This window comes from Zophobas morio, unplaced genomic scaffold (assembly GCF_036711695.1).
Source record: "Zophobas morio isolate AGI-343-1 ecotype UQ-CSIRO unplaced genomic scaffold, CSIRO_AGI_Zmor_V1 ptg000020l, whole genome shotgun sequence".
NCBI classification, from domain to species: domain Eukaryota; kingdom Metazoa; phylum Arthropoda; class Insecta; order Coleoptera; family Tenebrionidae; genus Zophobas; species Zophobas morio.
This window is the reverse complement of record NW_026972125.1, coordinates 2,490,661-2,504,603: the sequence shown is the minus strand read 5'-3', so window position 1 is coordinate 2,504,603 and position 13,943 is coordinate 2,490,661. Positions and strand designations below refer to the sequence as shown.

The following is a 13,943-nucleotide window of genomic DNA, read 5'->3' as shown; positions in this document are numbered from 1 at the left end:
ATTATTATTTTAATAACCGTGGTTTTAAGTAATAGGGAGAGAAGACACTGAAAGAAATTCTGAAGTGGTCGTTTTCTTTGATTTAAAGTACCAATATTTACATATTTATTTTTGAGTAAAGTAAACATAACCTCAAAAATTGAAATGGTCAAAATCGACAATATAACTATTTAAGTGCTGGAGACGTGTTAGTTTATTAATAGTACGTCCGTAATACGTTATTCTACAATAAGTTGTTGGCAAAAGGTGGAAGAAAACTTGTGTACTTTTTCTAACCTCACTTTTTAACCTCAAAATTTCTAGTGGCAATGGAAGGTTTCGAACTCTTTAAACAAGGTGCCGAGGGCCGCATCTTCAAAGGAACCTACTTGGGCAAACCCACAATTGCCAAAGAGCGCTTTGTCAAGAAATACAGGCACCCAGACCTCGACTCCAGCTTAACAAGAGAACGCATTAAAAGCGAAAGTCGGTCGATAATTCGTTGTAAAAATGCAGGAATTAGGACCCCCGCTTTATATTTAGTCGATTTTAATCGACGTATCATATTTATGGAACATTTCGAGAACAGTATTGTTGTAAAAGACTTCATTTCAAGTGTGAGTGAGGAAGTTGCTAATAAATTAGCTTGTAAAGTAGGCGCAGCGCTGGGAAAAATGCACGCTAGTAACATAATTCACGGTGATTTAACAACCTCCAATATGCTACTAGTGAACAAAAACAACCAAGCGGTGTATGAAGAATTGAAAGATTTGGATTTGATTTTCATAGATTTTGGGCTATCTCATATTGAGTCAAGCGCTGAAGACAAAGGAGTGGATTTGTATGTTTTAGAACGAGCGTTGATAAGCACCCACAGTTTGGCGAAATCAATCTTTGAACAAGTTTTAGATGGCTATAAATCTGAATACAAATCAGGCTTTAAAGAAGTGTTTATTAAACTAGAGGAAGTTCGAGCGAGGGGGCGAAAACGGACAATGGTTGGTTAAAATTATAGTCTTGACGGCATTCCCCCAGCCACTATTATAGTTTCGCCGGTGATATAACTCGCGTCGTCTGACGCTAAAAAAGCAGCTGCTGCGGCGATGTCTTGCGGCTGTGCTAACCTGTAAAAACCAATAAACATTTTTTCAGTTATAAATTTGAGTCAAACCTTCCCATAGGGACACGTGCCAACACCCTATTTTTCTTGTGATCGTCATCCACAAGCTAAAAGCACAAGTCAGTTGACGTTATATCAATAAATCTGACTCACGATTTTGGAAAATTTCGTCTGCACAATTCCCGGCGCTATTGCGTTTACTGTAATTTGATCCTTCGCCAATTGAGTCGCTGCGGCCTTCGTCAACCCCACAAGCGCCGTCTTACTCACAGAATAGGCCCCTAAATCCTTAAAACTTCAATTTAAATGACTCAAAATTGTCCCACTCACTTCAAACGGCTCACAAGGCTGGAAACCTCCAATCGACGAAATAAAAATAATCCGTCCACTTTTGCGTTGTTTCAACAAACACAAACTTTCCTTGGCTAACATGAACGACGCCTTGACGTTCACCTCAAAAATCTTATCCCAGGCTTTTTCATCGCACTGAAAAAAGTAAAAGTGAGGTTATGTAAGTCGCTTCAAAACAGACAATTTACATCGAGAACGGGGGCTAGCGAGGGGTTGACAGCCGCATTAGACACGACTATATCTAGCCCCCCTAAATCCCGAGCTCGCGCGTACAATTTTTGCCGATCTTCGGAATTAGAAACGTGACAAACCAAACCGCTGACTTTGAGCCCTTCGGACTGCAGTTTACCCACAGCGGCATCGACGTTTTTTTGTTTGCGGCTGCTGATAATCACGTGGGCGCCTTCCTGGGCGAACCGTCGAGCGATAGCGAAGCCGATCCTGGAAATTCGTGATTTCGGGGTTATAACCTCACTTTTGCTTACCCGTCTGTGGAGCCGGTTACGATGGCGATTTTGTCACAGAGGCGGCTCAAGGGGGCCGCAGACATACCGCGTAGTAAAAAATGGGGTTTCTGCCGCGCTATATTGAGTAGTTTGTGAGAAAAGTGACACAGACTGAGCATGACGTAAGTGAGGTTAGGTTAATTTGAATTGTCGTTTTTATTTCAAGTAAAAATATAATAATAACAAAAACAGTGTAACCTCAACCCGTGCCAAATTTTAAACAAGAATTACAAAATTATAGCCTGGAAGGCATCCCTCCGGAAATAATTAGGGTCTCCCCAGTCATGTAACTGGAATCTTCTGACGCTAAAAATGCCGCGGCTCCGCTAATATCATCCGGAAGCCCCAATCTACGGACAACACTTTGAGAAAAATTAACCACTAGACGTGTCATACCTGTTCATGGGGATCCTTGACAGGGCCTCGTCCCTGGAGGATTCGTTTTCATGCAACTAAGTACAACTTATTTAAACTCTTTACACGTAATTTAGTTACTTACTGCCCCAGAAAACCTGGTTTTGATAATCCCCGGGGCTAACGCATTCACTGTGATGTTCTCCAGGGCTAGTTGGGCCGCGGCCGCTTTCGTGAGCCCCAACAAAGTCGTTTTGCTGACAGAGTACGCCCCTAATACCTAAACACACCTAAAGCGACTTAAGTCACTATATACTTGTCTTACGTCAAACGGCTGGAACGCTGCAATTGACGCCACGAAAATAATCCTGCCGTAGGGTCGCTGACGCAACAAAGGGAGCGCCTCCTTGGCCAAAAGGTACGACGCTTTCACGTTTATTTCAAAGATTTTGTCCCAGTGACTCTCCTCGCACTGAAAAGTGGGGTTAAGTAACGTCAACTTAAGTGACTTTAGTTACATCTAGAACTGAGGCAACTGAGGGGTTGACCGCTGCGTTCGACACGAGAATATCGAGCCCCCCGAGTTGTTTAGCGGCATCGAAGAGTTTTTGTCTGTGGTCTGCATTCCCTACGTGACAAACCAGCCCAGTCACATCTAGCCCTTCAGACTTTAGTTTAGTGACTGCCGACTCGACGTTGTTCTGTTTGCGACTACTAACAACCACTTTGGCCCCCTCTTGAGCCAAACGCCTGGCGATGGCGTACCCGATTCTGTAAGGTGTGTGTAAGTGTTAAGTAAGTATGACTTAAGTATTACCCGTCGGTGGACGCTGTGACTATTGCGACTTTGCCACCCAGGCGGGCGATGCGGGTTGTTGAAGCGCTCATGTTTCTGCAAGTAATGATGACTGTTTGGACGGGTTTAAGGTTGCGTATAACACTGAAGGAGAGTGATAGCATAATCAGATGTTTGGGGGTACAGAAAGTGTCAAAACAAGATGGAAAGTGTTGAGAGTCATGGCGGGGTAAAGGTCAGTTCGTGCTTATCTTGTACACAAATATAATGAGAGGTGGGTTTGTGATAAAAATATTTTGTATAATAAGTTATGTCATTGAATTTTTTTTATCAGTGTGTAGTGATCTTTGGTCGTTGTACTTTAATTATTTGCATGAGTATGAGGTCAAGAGTGGGTTATTATATTTTAACTTCGATTAATTACAAAACGTTGATTTATTTAGTTGGAAGTTATGCAACCAGTAAAACGCAACCATAGAAAAATCAATATACCGCTCACGTCGAAAGCGAATTGTGCTAATTGTGCCGCCTTTCACAGCTTAGTATCTTAGTATACTATTTCCAAGTATAATAACGTTGACAACGTTAAATTTATGTCACTCTTGTCACTCCAGGTCAAAAGTGACGACTCTTTTTTTAATTATCTTAGAACTTGTTTTTGTTGAAAACTTGATAACCACTCCATCAGGTGACACCTGGCCCTTCATCTTGTCAGACAACGTCATAAACAATAAACATATTTTTTAAATCGATTTTAACAAAAAGTACAACAGAAATAAAATCCCCCCCTTCGAGAATTTCTATAATTTCCAACAACTGAGTAAGAATAACAAATGAACCACAACTATCAATCAATATAAAAATATAACACCTATCAACTTAAAAGCACACTTCACTTCCACGCGGTGACTTAAGCAAACTTGGCAGCAATAATCGCCCCTCCGACCACCAACGCCAGTGCTGCCACCACCCCAATAATAATCGGCGCCTGTGTCATCAATATCGTCTTTAACAACACTAAAGTCCCCGGAACCGTCTTCTTAAACGAATCCCTCAGTTTCACCCTCTCGTAATATCTCTCAATGTAAGGCCGCTTCCCGGCCTCCCAGAACACGTGCTCCAGCCCCAGCTGACTGATCCTCACTAGCAAAATGGTCAGCTCGACATCCGCGATAGTGAACCGACTCGAGCACAGCCACCAATCCCGTCTATTGAAATCTGAAAACCACCAATACAGAGCTCTGCCATACCGACACACCCCCAAACCTGCGTTGTGTTTGGCCAGCTCGCCCTCCACCTCCTCCAGAATAACGTGCATTTCCTCCAACACCCCCAGGAAGTTCTTCTCAACGCACAGCTTCTTGTACGTCTCCTCTCGAGTTTGCGCTTTCTTCAACAGGACTTCCTTGTGCTCGGGGTTCTTCTCGGCGTACTGCCTCAGGTTCTTGCCGCCGTTCTTCTCCGCGTCTGCAACACAACACAGTTAGTTGCGGAAGACCGCCAACGAAGACTTACTGGCAAGCGCCTTGCGCACTGGCGCGAAGAACGGGGTCTTGGGGTTGCGCAACATGTGCTGGTTGAGCATGGCGCCGGTGGTGAGCATGTCCTGGGGCGCCTTCTGCAGGACGTGTCGGAAGTGGGTGACCTTCTGACGGACCTCGGGGCCTTGGTCCATGGGGATCAGTCTGGGGGTGTCCCCGTTGCTGAAGTTGTCTTCGAGGTACTCGATGATTCGGGCCGAGTCGGGGATGATCTTGCCGGTGTCCTGCAGGACGGGGACTTCGCCGCGGGGGTTCAGGTAGAGGAACCAGGGTTGGTATTGCTCACTTTTGATGAGGTTGATGATCTTGCTGTCGAAGGGGAGGTTCTTTTCGTGGAGGGCCATGACGACCTGCCACAAAATAAAGTCTTCAAGCGGTGCTTTTCATCTCGCGTTTCCTAATTACTCCGTACAACTTTTTTTCTATAATCGCTCCCCGGCGGCCCCTTTGTGCGGGCTCTTTGACGAGCCGCCGCAACCTGACAACGCCGCAAATCCACCGTTGTCAGATCTACACTCGACTCGATAAAATTAATTACCTGTATCTGTAGCAGGTTTTGATTAGTTTTATCGTCGTCGATGACAGAAGCTACTCGTGAACTTGGAGATTTTAATCCCGTTGTGATTTAAAATTTCACTGAGATTAGACCATATCTAAAAATAATAAAATTTCGCTACTGTTCGACTATTATTATTAATATTGATAAAAGTGCTTCTGATTAATTCTGGGTGGAACGTAATTTGATACAATATTGGTGAAGAATATTGATTACTGACAGTTGCAAGATTCGGCTGTGATGGATTATTTACAGGGGAGGGTTAGTCTGTTGCATGGACAGTATTGATTTTGGCATTATCATTAGTCACTGAAGAAGTACTCAGTTTTAATTTTGTTTGGTTTTCTCGATGACATTGTTTTGGAATGTATTATTCACGGCCAGTTGAGTAGTGAGTCAATATTTGTAATAACAACAACTGTTATTGATAAGGTCTTGCCAACTTCAAATATTACATCGGAGGTAAATACGGTATTCTGGAATATTAGCGGAGATAAAAGTTGACCAAGTTTTATGAAGTTGCGGCCAATTAATTATAGAAGGTAATCGCTACACTCCACGAATTATTATCGCAAATAGTTTTAAATTTGAAAAAAACGTAGAAACGTTATCATTTCTGATTACTAAAACATTAATCACCAGTTTTTTTTACTGCGTATGTAGACATTTTTAAAAAATCACTATTGTATATACAGGCTAAAACCCGAACTCCTTTTGGTTTTTTATGGAAAAATTAAAAAATTATGTAAGTACATACAGTAGCGGTCATTTCTACGGAACCACTCGATAAAAAGTCAAGTTGATAGCCCTGTCATCTAGTACTTTACGCCGAACGCGGTTGGTAGCGGTAGTTGATATGGCAATCGAAACTAGCACAACACGAATGTTTCGGTTGCCCTCAGTTATGCCGCACTGTATCCTGTGCAGACTGTATGTTCTGTTCATCTGTTTATTAAAATAAAATATCTACACTGACAATCGGGCCATCTAACCTGTCAAATTTTTGACACCTATGTTTTCCCCCAGAAACCCGTCAAGGTCACTTACACCAAACAAATTTTGAAAATTTACACTAGGGAGTGGTTCTATAGAAAAGATCGCGACTTTACGTGTTTTGATTTTGCGACTTGGTAGTTGGAACAAAGAGGTCTAGATATGATAGATTACAATATTGATGTTTAATATCCGGAATCCGACTTAATCTAACCCAAAAACCTAAATCTGAACTTATTGAAAAAAAAAGTAGTAAGTAAACAAAGAGCTTAATACACATAAGTAAGCCAATTTAAACGCAAAGTTTCTATTGTGTCACTCTTCTTAAAGGGAATGTTCCACTCTAATCGTGCATTTCGAAAAATTATAAGGCATTTTTTTTATAATAAATTTAGTTATTTTAACAAGGTAAAAAAATCTTACTTGGGTGCAAAGTGCATGCAGAAATAATATACGAGAGTCTATGAAAGCATTGTTTTTAGCTGAAAATGGCACTCTAATTAACACTAAAAACGCCGAATTAGAAGAAAAATGATGAAGAATACCCATTTTTATATCGGCTGACTCTTAATGATGGAAACAAATTTTTGGGTTGGCAATTCTGAATTATTGGCAGCAATGGTAGCGCGTCAGTTCACAGTTGTCAATTTTGACATGAGCGCCCCTAAAGACCGATGGGAATATGGCAGCTACGGGTGTTCTATCCAAAATTTGAATCAGGTATGCCATCATGAAGGTTTAAATACTTATGTTGTCAAACAAAAAAAGACAAACATTAAAAATTACTCAAAAAAGAAATTTTCATTTTTAAAAAATTCCAAAAAAGTAGCAAAAATCCCTGTTCTGTTTTCTCGAAGAAATAAATATAATTTTTTTTAACGTATGAAAAGACAAAGAGATGCGAGAGAAGTGAGAAAGAGAGACTGGAGAAACGAAAAACAGAAATAGGGACCAAGGAGCAGAGAAGAACAAGAGGTTGAGATAGAGATAGATGAAAGTGAGAGGGAAAGAGAGAGTAAGAGCAACAGAGAGACGAAAGAGTAAGAGAAAGACGAGAGGGCAAGAGAGAGAGAGACGAGAGGGAAAGTGAGAGAGAGAGAGAGAGAGAGAGAGAGAGAGAGAGAGAGAGAGAGAGAGGGCAAGAAGAAACGTAGAGGGTAGAAATAAAAAGGAAAAAGGGAACAAGAAATGAAAGAGAAGAGAACCTAATAGAAGAGAGGGAATAGGAAAGTGAAGAGAGATTAAAGAGAAAAACGGCAAGATCAGAAAGACAAACAAAACCGAAACAAAATAAAGCGAAAAATGAGAGTAGAAAAAAAAGAGTGAAACAAAGAGACCACACATAATAGGGAGATAAGAGGAAGAAAGAAACAAGGGCGAGAGTAAGATGAGACGGAACGACGGCGTGCGGGCGAGAGAGAGAGACGAGAGGGCGAGAGAGAGAGAGAGATGAGAGGGAGCGCAAGAGAGTAGAAATGAAAAAGAAGAAAGGAAAACCAGAAAAAAGAGAAGAGAACTTAGGAGAGAGAGTAATGAGAGAAAAGAGAAAATATAAAAGATAAACAAAGACAAAACAAGATACGAAGCAAAACATGAGAATAGGAACTAAAGAGCAGAAAAACAAAAAGATCATAGATAAGAGAGAGATAAGAGGAAAAGAGAAGCAAGAACGAGAGAATGAGATGAGACGCACAGACAGCGTGAGGGCAAGAGAGACAGAAGAGAGAGAGAGAGGAAATGAAAGAGAAAAAAGGGAAACAAGAAAACAAAGAGAAGAGAACTTAATAGAAGTGGCAGAGACTACGAAGATGACGAGAGACTATAGACAGAAAAGGAAAGATGAGAAAGATAAACAAAGACGAAACCAAATCATAAGCAACAATGAGAATAGGAACCAAAGTAGAGAGAAACAAAAAGACCACAGATAATAGGGAGATAAGAGGAAGAAAGAAATAAGAGCGAGAGAATGAGATGAGACGGAAAGACAGCATGAGGACGAGAGAGACACAAGCGAGAAAAAGAAAGAGAGAAGAAATGAAAGAGAAAAAAGGGAAACAAGAAAAGAAAGAAAAGTGAACTTAATAGAAGAGAGAGACTGGGAAGATGAAGAGAGATTAAAAAGAGAAACGAGAAGATGAGAAAAACAAACAAAGAGGAAACAAAATAAAGCGAAAGATGAGAATAGAAAAAACAGCAAAGGAACAAAAAGGCCACAGAAAATAGATACATAAGACGAATAGAGAAACGACACAAGACGAGAGGGCGAGAAAGAAAGAAAGAAAGTCGAAATTAAAAAGAAGAAAGGGAGGGAAACAAGAAAAAAGAGTAGAGAACATAGAAGAGACAAGGAAGGTGAAGAAGGACTAATGCGAGAAAAGAGAAGATGAGAAAGATGAACAAAGACGAAACAAAATAAAACCAAAGATGACAATAGGAACCGAAGAGCATGGAAAGAAAATGACCACAGATAACACAGAGATGAGGGGAAGAGAGAAACAAGAACGAGAGAATGATATGAGACGGAAAGACAGCATGAGGGCGAGAGAGACACGAGAGAGAAAAAGAAAGAGAGAGGAAATGAAAGAGAAAAAAGGGAAACAAGAAAAGAAAAAGAAGAGAACTTAATAAATAGAAGAGAGAGACTAGGAAGATGAAGAGAGATTAAAAAGAGAAACGAGAAGATGAGATAAACAAACAAAGAGGAAACAAAATAAAGCGAAAGATGAGAATAGAAAAAAACAGCAAAGAAACAAAAAGACCACAGAAAATAGAGAAATAAGAAGAATAGAGAAACGAGACAAGACGAGAGCGCGACAGAGAAAGAAAGTAGAAATTAAAAAGAACAAAAGGGAGGGAAACAAGAAAAAAGAGGAGAGAACATAAAAGAGATAAGAAAGGTGAAGAAGGACTAATGAGAGAAAAGAGAAGATGAGAAAGATGAACAAAGACGGAACAAAATAAAACCAAAGATGAGAATAGGAACCGAAGAGCATAGAAACAAAAGGACCACAGATAACAGAGAGATGAGAGGAAGAGAGAAACAAGAACGAGAGAATGAGATGAGACGGCAAGACAGCATGAGGGCGAGAGAGACACGAGAGAGAAAAAGAAAGAGAGAAGAATTGAAAGGGAAAAAAGGGAGACAAGAAAAGAAAGAGAAGAGAACTTAATAGAAGAGAGAGACTGGAAAGATGAAGAGAGATTAAAAAGAGAAACGAGAAGATGAGATTAGAAAAAACCAGCAAAGAAACAAAAAGACCACAGCAAATAGAGAAATAAGAGGAATAGAGAAACGAGACAAGACGAAAGGGCGAGAGAGAAAGAAAGTAGAAATTAAAAAGAAGAAAGGGAGGGAAACAAGAAAAAAGAGTAGAGAACATAGAAGAGACAAGGAAGGTGAAGAAGGACTAATGAGAGAAAAGAGAAGATGAGAAAGATCAATAAGACGAAACAAAATAAAACCAAAGATGACAATAGGAACCGAAGAGCATAGAAACAAAAGGACCACAGATAACAGAGAAATGAGAGGAAAAGAGAAACAAGAACGAGAGAATGAGATGAGACAGAAAGACAGCATGAGGGCGTGAGAAACACGAGATAGAAAAAGAAAGAGAGAAGAAATGAAAGAGAAAAAAGGGAAACAAGAAAAGAAAGAAAAGAGAACTTAATAGAAGAGAGAGACTGGGAAGATGAAGAGAGATTAAAAAGAGAAACGAGAAGATGAGAAAAACAAACAAAGAGGAAACAAAATAAAGCGAAAGATGAGAATAGAAAAAAACAGCAAAGGAACAAAAAGACCACAGAAAATAGAGAAATAAGAGGAATAGAGAAAGAAGAGGAGACGAGAGGGCAAGAGAGAGAGAGAGATGAGAGGGCCCGCGCGCGAGAGAGAGAGAGAGAGAGAGAAAGAAAGGAGAAATTAAAAAGAAGAAAGGGAAATAGGAAAAAAGAGAAGAGAACGTTGAAAAGACAAGTAAGTGAAGACGGACTAATGAGATAAGAGGGAAGATAAGAAGGATAAACAAAGACGAAACAAAATAAAGCGAAAGATGATAATAGGAACCACAGAGCAGAGACACAAAAAGACCACAGATAATAGAGAGATGAGAGGAAGAGAGAAATAAAAGAGAGACAATGAGATGCGACGCAAAGACAGCGTAAGGGCGATAGGGACACGAGAGAGAAAAAGAAAGATAGATGAAATGAAAGAGAAAAAAGGGAAATAAGAAAAGAAAGACAAGAGAACTTAATAGAAGAGAGGGAAACTGGGAAGATGAAGAGAGATTAAAGAGAGAAACGAGAAGATGAGAAAAACAAACAAACAGGAAACAAAATAAAGCGAAAGATGAGAATAGAAAAAAGAGCAATGAAACAAAAAGACCACAGAAAATAGAGAAATAAGAGGAATAGAGAAAGAAGAGGAGACGAGAGGGCAAGACAGAGAGATGAGAGGGCCCGTGCGCGCGAGAGAGAGAGAGAAAGGGGAAATTAAAAAGAAGGAAAAAAAACAGGAAAAAAGAGGAGATAACGTTGAAGAGACAAGTAAGGTGAAGAGGGACAAATGAGAGAAAAGGGAAGATGAGAAAGATGAACAAAGACGAAACAAAATAAAGCCAAAGATGAGAATAGGAACCAAAGAGCAGAGAAACAGAAGGATCACAGATAATAGAGAGATGAGAGGAAGAGAGAATGAGATGAGACGGAAAGACAGCATGAGGGCGAGAGAGACACGAGAGAGAAGAAAGAGAGAGAATAAATAAAAGAGAAAAAAGAGAAACAAAGAGAAGAGAACTTAACAGAAGAGAGAAACTGGGAAGATGAAGAAAGATTAAAGAGACAAAGGAGAAGATGAGAAAAACAAACAAAGAGGAAACAAAATAAAGCGAAAGATGAGAATACAAAAAGACCACAGATAATATAGAGAGAAAAGAAAGAGAGAGAGAGAGAGGGAAGAAATGAAAGAGAAGAAAGGGAAACAAGAAAAGGAAAAGAAGAGAACTTAATAGAAGGGACAGAGACTAGGGAGGTGAGCGGAGACTAAAAATAGAAAAGGGAAGGTGAGAATAGGAACCAAAGAACAAATCTCACTTTTTTGAAAAATTGTACAATTTGTGATAACCTCTATACATAAAAAATGGTCCAAGGTTATTTAGCCAGAACTTCCCTCGCCCCTGAAGTACAGTCGAACAAATGCGAATTTTATTTTATTTATGAAAAAATAAAATAAAGTTAAAATAAGGCTATGCGTGGACTGTTACAATTACAGGCATGTTATGTATATGTTTCAAGTGAGTTTTCCAAACAAAATTTTGAAGCAACACAGGAAATTAAAATACTATGAAGAGAAAAGGAATGGAAAAACCGAAAAAGAAAATATTACAAAAACTACAATTTTTTGTAATTTGAACCAAAATCAATGGTATTAAAAAGTCCCAAAATATTGCACCAATGTTTTGATTACAACAATTGGAGAAACCCTATCCGAAATATCAAGAAATTAATGTTATTTTGTAACAATAACAACGTAATTCTTACAGATATTTAAAAAAGGAAATCATATGACAGTTTGCTAATTATAGTATTGTTACTACGCTTTGCTCAACATGTCATTAAATTGAGCTTCCATCGCACCCAAGAAATCCGACTTTAATCAGAAAAGTAATTATTAGCACTGCTACTGGTGTCTTTTAAATTAGAGACAATAAGGGATCCAGAATCAAAGTAAACCGACTCGGTTACATCACCAAATGTCAAACAATTACCGCCAAGTGTACACAGCACATTGGCCCAACATCTTCATTACCCCTCTTTCGAAACTCTCAATCTCAATACAAATAAGTGCAAACTCAAACATCCAACTTCCAAACTAGGCCAAATCCACACCGAAACACAGCATCCAAACCCGCAACACCACCCCTTTCCCTACACTAGCCAAACCTATACCCGACATAATCACCAGAATAATCGCCATTCAATAAAAACATGACCACATGTAAACAGCCCCCCACTCCCCAAGGTCGTCGCGGCTCTCCCACTCAGCACGACCTTGGTCGTCGCTCCCAAAGCCTCCCGAAACCTCTCCTTGCATAATCGCTCAACTTTTTTCCGCCTGATTACCTTTTGCGAGTAGAACGAGAACCTGTCGTAGTAGAGCAGGAGTCCGTCGGAGATCTCGATCTTGAATGCCTCTTCCTTCTCCATCTCGGCGGAGCGGCGTCCCGCGGGATCCGCACCAGGGTTTTTGCTGTCGAAGCCGGCGGCGGTGCACACGAAAAAAGCGGAGAAGCGGTAGCACGGATGGCGGCGGCTACGCAGCGCGGACACGACTGCCAGCGTTCGCTTTAATCGGCGATAAAACATCGCGACGTCAGCCGGAGGACGAGGAAAACGCGGCCTGAGCGCGGCTCGACGGACGGGGCATTCTTGGCGGCGCCGGAGGCCGATGGGCGGCTGGCGTTGGGCAGGTCGGGGAATCAGCTGTTGGTTATGTAAGAGCCGGGAGAGAGGATGGGGTTGGCAGGCGTGGCGGCGCCGGTTGACGCTCAAATTTTGAAATTGCACATGAAAATTGCAACTTTAAGTAGGCCGGGTTTTTGTTTGTTTTGTTTGGCAGTTTTTATTTGTGTTTTTTTGTCAGGTTGGCAACATATTTAAAACTTTTTTGTCAAATTAAGCAGTGTCGTGAACACAAAATTTTTCTTCAAGCTGATAGTCACTCGGTAATTAAAAACTTAAATTTACACAATCAACTTTTATGATCACTTTTTCAGGGGCGGAAGAAGTTCTATCTCAATGCCATGTTAGATCATTTTTTTTATCTCAAAAACGTTTACTGATAAATGTTATTTATAAGTACTCAGAGTTTTATAAGAAGCACTTTGATAACACGTCATAACTGCATAAAATCCTATAAATCTGGAAAATCGGAATTAAATCAGATAACATTGTCATTTTCTTATCACACAGGTACGCTAGAAATTCCAACAATGAAGTCTGTTTTAAATCTAAGTCGAGACAGAAAAATAAACTTTCTTTCAGAAGGTGACGCTATTATACGTCTATAAATATCTTGGAAAAACATTGTACGTCTAAAGGTGGTGTAAAGTCAGTTACTTAGATAGAACTTTCCTCGTCCCTGAAGCACATACGTTCAAATAAATAAATCCAGAAATTTCATTTTTCGTAAATTTTATTTTATTTATGATAATATTGATAATCCCACCAAGTTAAAACCAAGGACGTTCTTGGCTAAAATCAAATGGGTAAAGGAGCGTACTATGCGCAAGTCTCAAGTGCGAGTTTTTCGTAATAAAATTCTGTGACAACCATTTTTTTGGAAAATTTTTGAAAATTTTGGAATCATATTTTACCTTTATTTCAATAGATGTGGTGAAGGTGATTGCGGATTTGTAACTGGAGGAAGATTATCTACAATTTGACACCATTTTTCAGTCAATTGAACCAATTTTAATTTTTTTTTGGAATATTTTTGAAAATTTTGAATTCACTTTCTGTGTTTATTGGAACAGATATCGTGACAGGAATTTCAGATTTGTAATTAGCAGAAGATTTTATACAATTTGAAACCATTTTTCAGTCGATTGAACCAATTTTATCCACTTTTTTAGAATATTTTGGAAAATGTTGAATTCACTTTTCGTGTTTATTGAAACAGATATCGTGACGGGGATTTCAGACTTGTTATTAGCGGAAGATTATTTACAATTTGACACCAATTTAGGGCCGA

The 13,943-nt window shown here is 39.8% G+C and overlaps 4 protein-coding genes across 6 annotated transcripts; 1 reads left to right on the top strand and 3 right to left on the bottom strand.

Moving 5' to 3' along the window:
- The first annotated feature begins 154 nt into the window (after window positions 1-154).
- On the top strand, window positions 155-1,138 carry LOC135131409 (EKC/KEOPS complex subunit TP53RK). Its single transcript, XM_064059157.1, has 2 exons — window positions 155-246; window positions 304-1,138. Exon 2 carries the CDS (start codon window positions 309-311, stop codon window positions 984-986), a length of 678 nt encoding a protein of 225 aa, XP_063915227.1. The 5' UTR covers window positions 155-246; window positions 304-308; the 3' UTR covers window positions 987-1,138.
- Window positions 912-2,080, bottom strand: LOC135131407 (dehydrogenase/reductase SDR family member 4-like). The gene is made up of 6 exons (XM_064059155.1): window positions 1,936-2,080; window positions 1,639-1,891; window positions 1,430-1,585; window positions 1,253-1,387; window positions 1,151-1,206; window positions 912-1,103 (listed from the first exon to the last, which is right to left on the bottom strand). Exons 1-6 carry the CDS (start codon window positions 2,073-2,075, stop codon window positions 989-991), a joined length of 855 nt encoding a protein of 284 aa, XP_063915225.1. The 5' UTR covers window positions 2,076-2,080; the 3' UTR covers window positions 912-988.
- A 13-nt stretch (window positions 2,081-2,093) lies between these two features.
- On the bottom strand, window positions 2,094-3,366 carry LOC135131408 (dehydrogenase/reductase SDR family member 4-like). The gene is made up of 6 exons (XM_064059156.1): window positions 3,128-3,366; window positions 2,829-3,081; window positions 2,636-2,782; window positions 2,456-2,590; window positions 2,353-2,408; window positions 2,094-2,306 (listed from the first exon to the last, which is right to left on the bottom strand). The coding sequence occupies exons 1-6, from the start codon at window positions 3,268-3,270 to the stop codon at window positions 2,192-2,194; spliced, it is 849 nt and encodes a 282-aa protein (XP_063915226.1). The 5' UTR covers window positions 3,271-3,366; the 3' UTR covers window positions 2,094-2,191.
- Window positions 3,367-3,895: 529 nt separating this feature from the next.
- Window positions 3,896-12,750, bottom strand: LOC135131406 (ganglioside-induced differentiation-associated protein 1). Of its 3 annotated transcripts, XM_064059154.1 has the most exons (5): window positions 6,742-6,760; window positions 6,620-6,678; window positions 4,622-4,997; window positions 4,373-4,573; window positions 3,896-4,324 (listed from the first exon to the last, which is right to left on the bottom strand). In XM_064059154.1, exons 1-5 carry the CDS (start codon window positions 6,743-6,745, stop codon window positions 4,017-4,019), a joined length of 948 nt encoding a protein of 315 aa, XP_063915224.1. In that variant the 5' UTR covers window positions 6,746-6,760; the 3' UTR covers window positions 3,896-4,016. The 3 variants fall into 3 exon arrangements, with proteins under 3 accessions (XP_063915224.1, XP_063915222.1, XP_063915223.1); XM_064059152.1 differs by lacking the exons at window positions 6,620-6,678; window positions 6,742-6,760 and adding an exon at window positions 12,314-12,750; XM_064059153.1 differs by having other exon boundaries at window positions 6,620-6,760.
- Window positions 12,751-13,943: the final 1,193 nt, after the last annotated feature.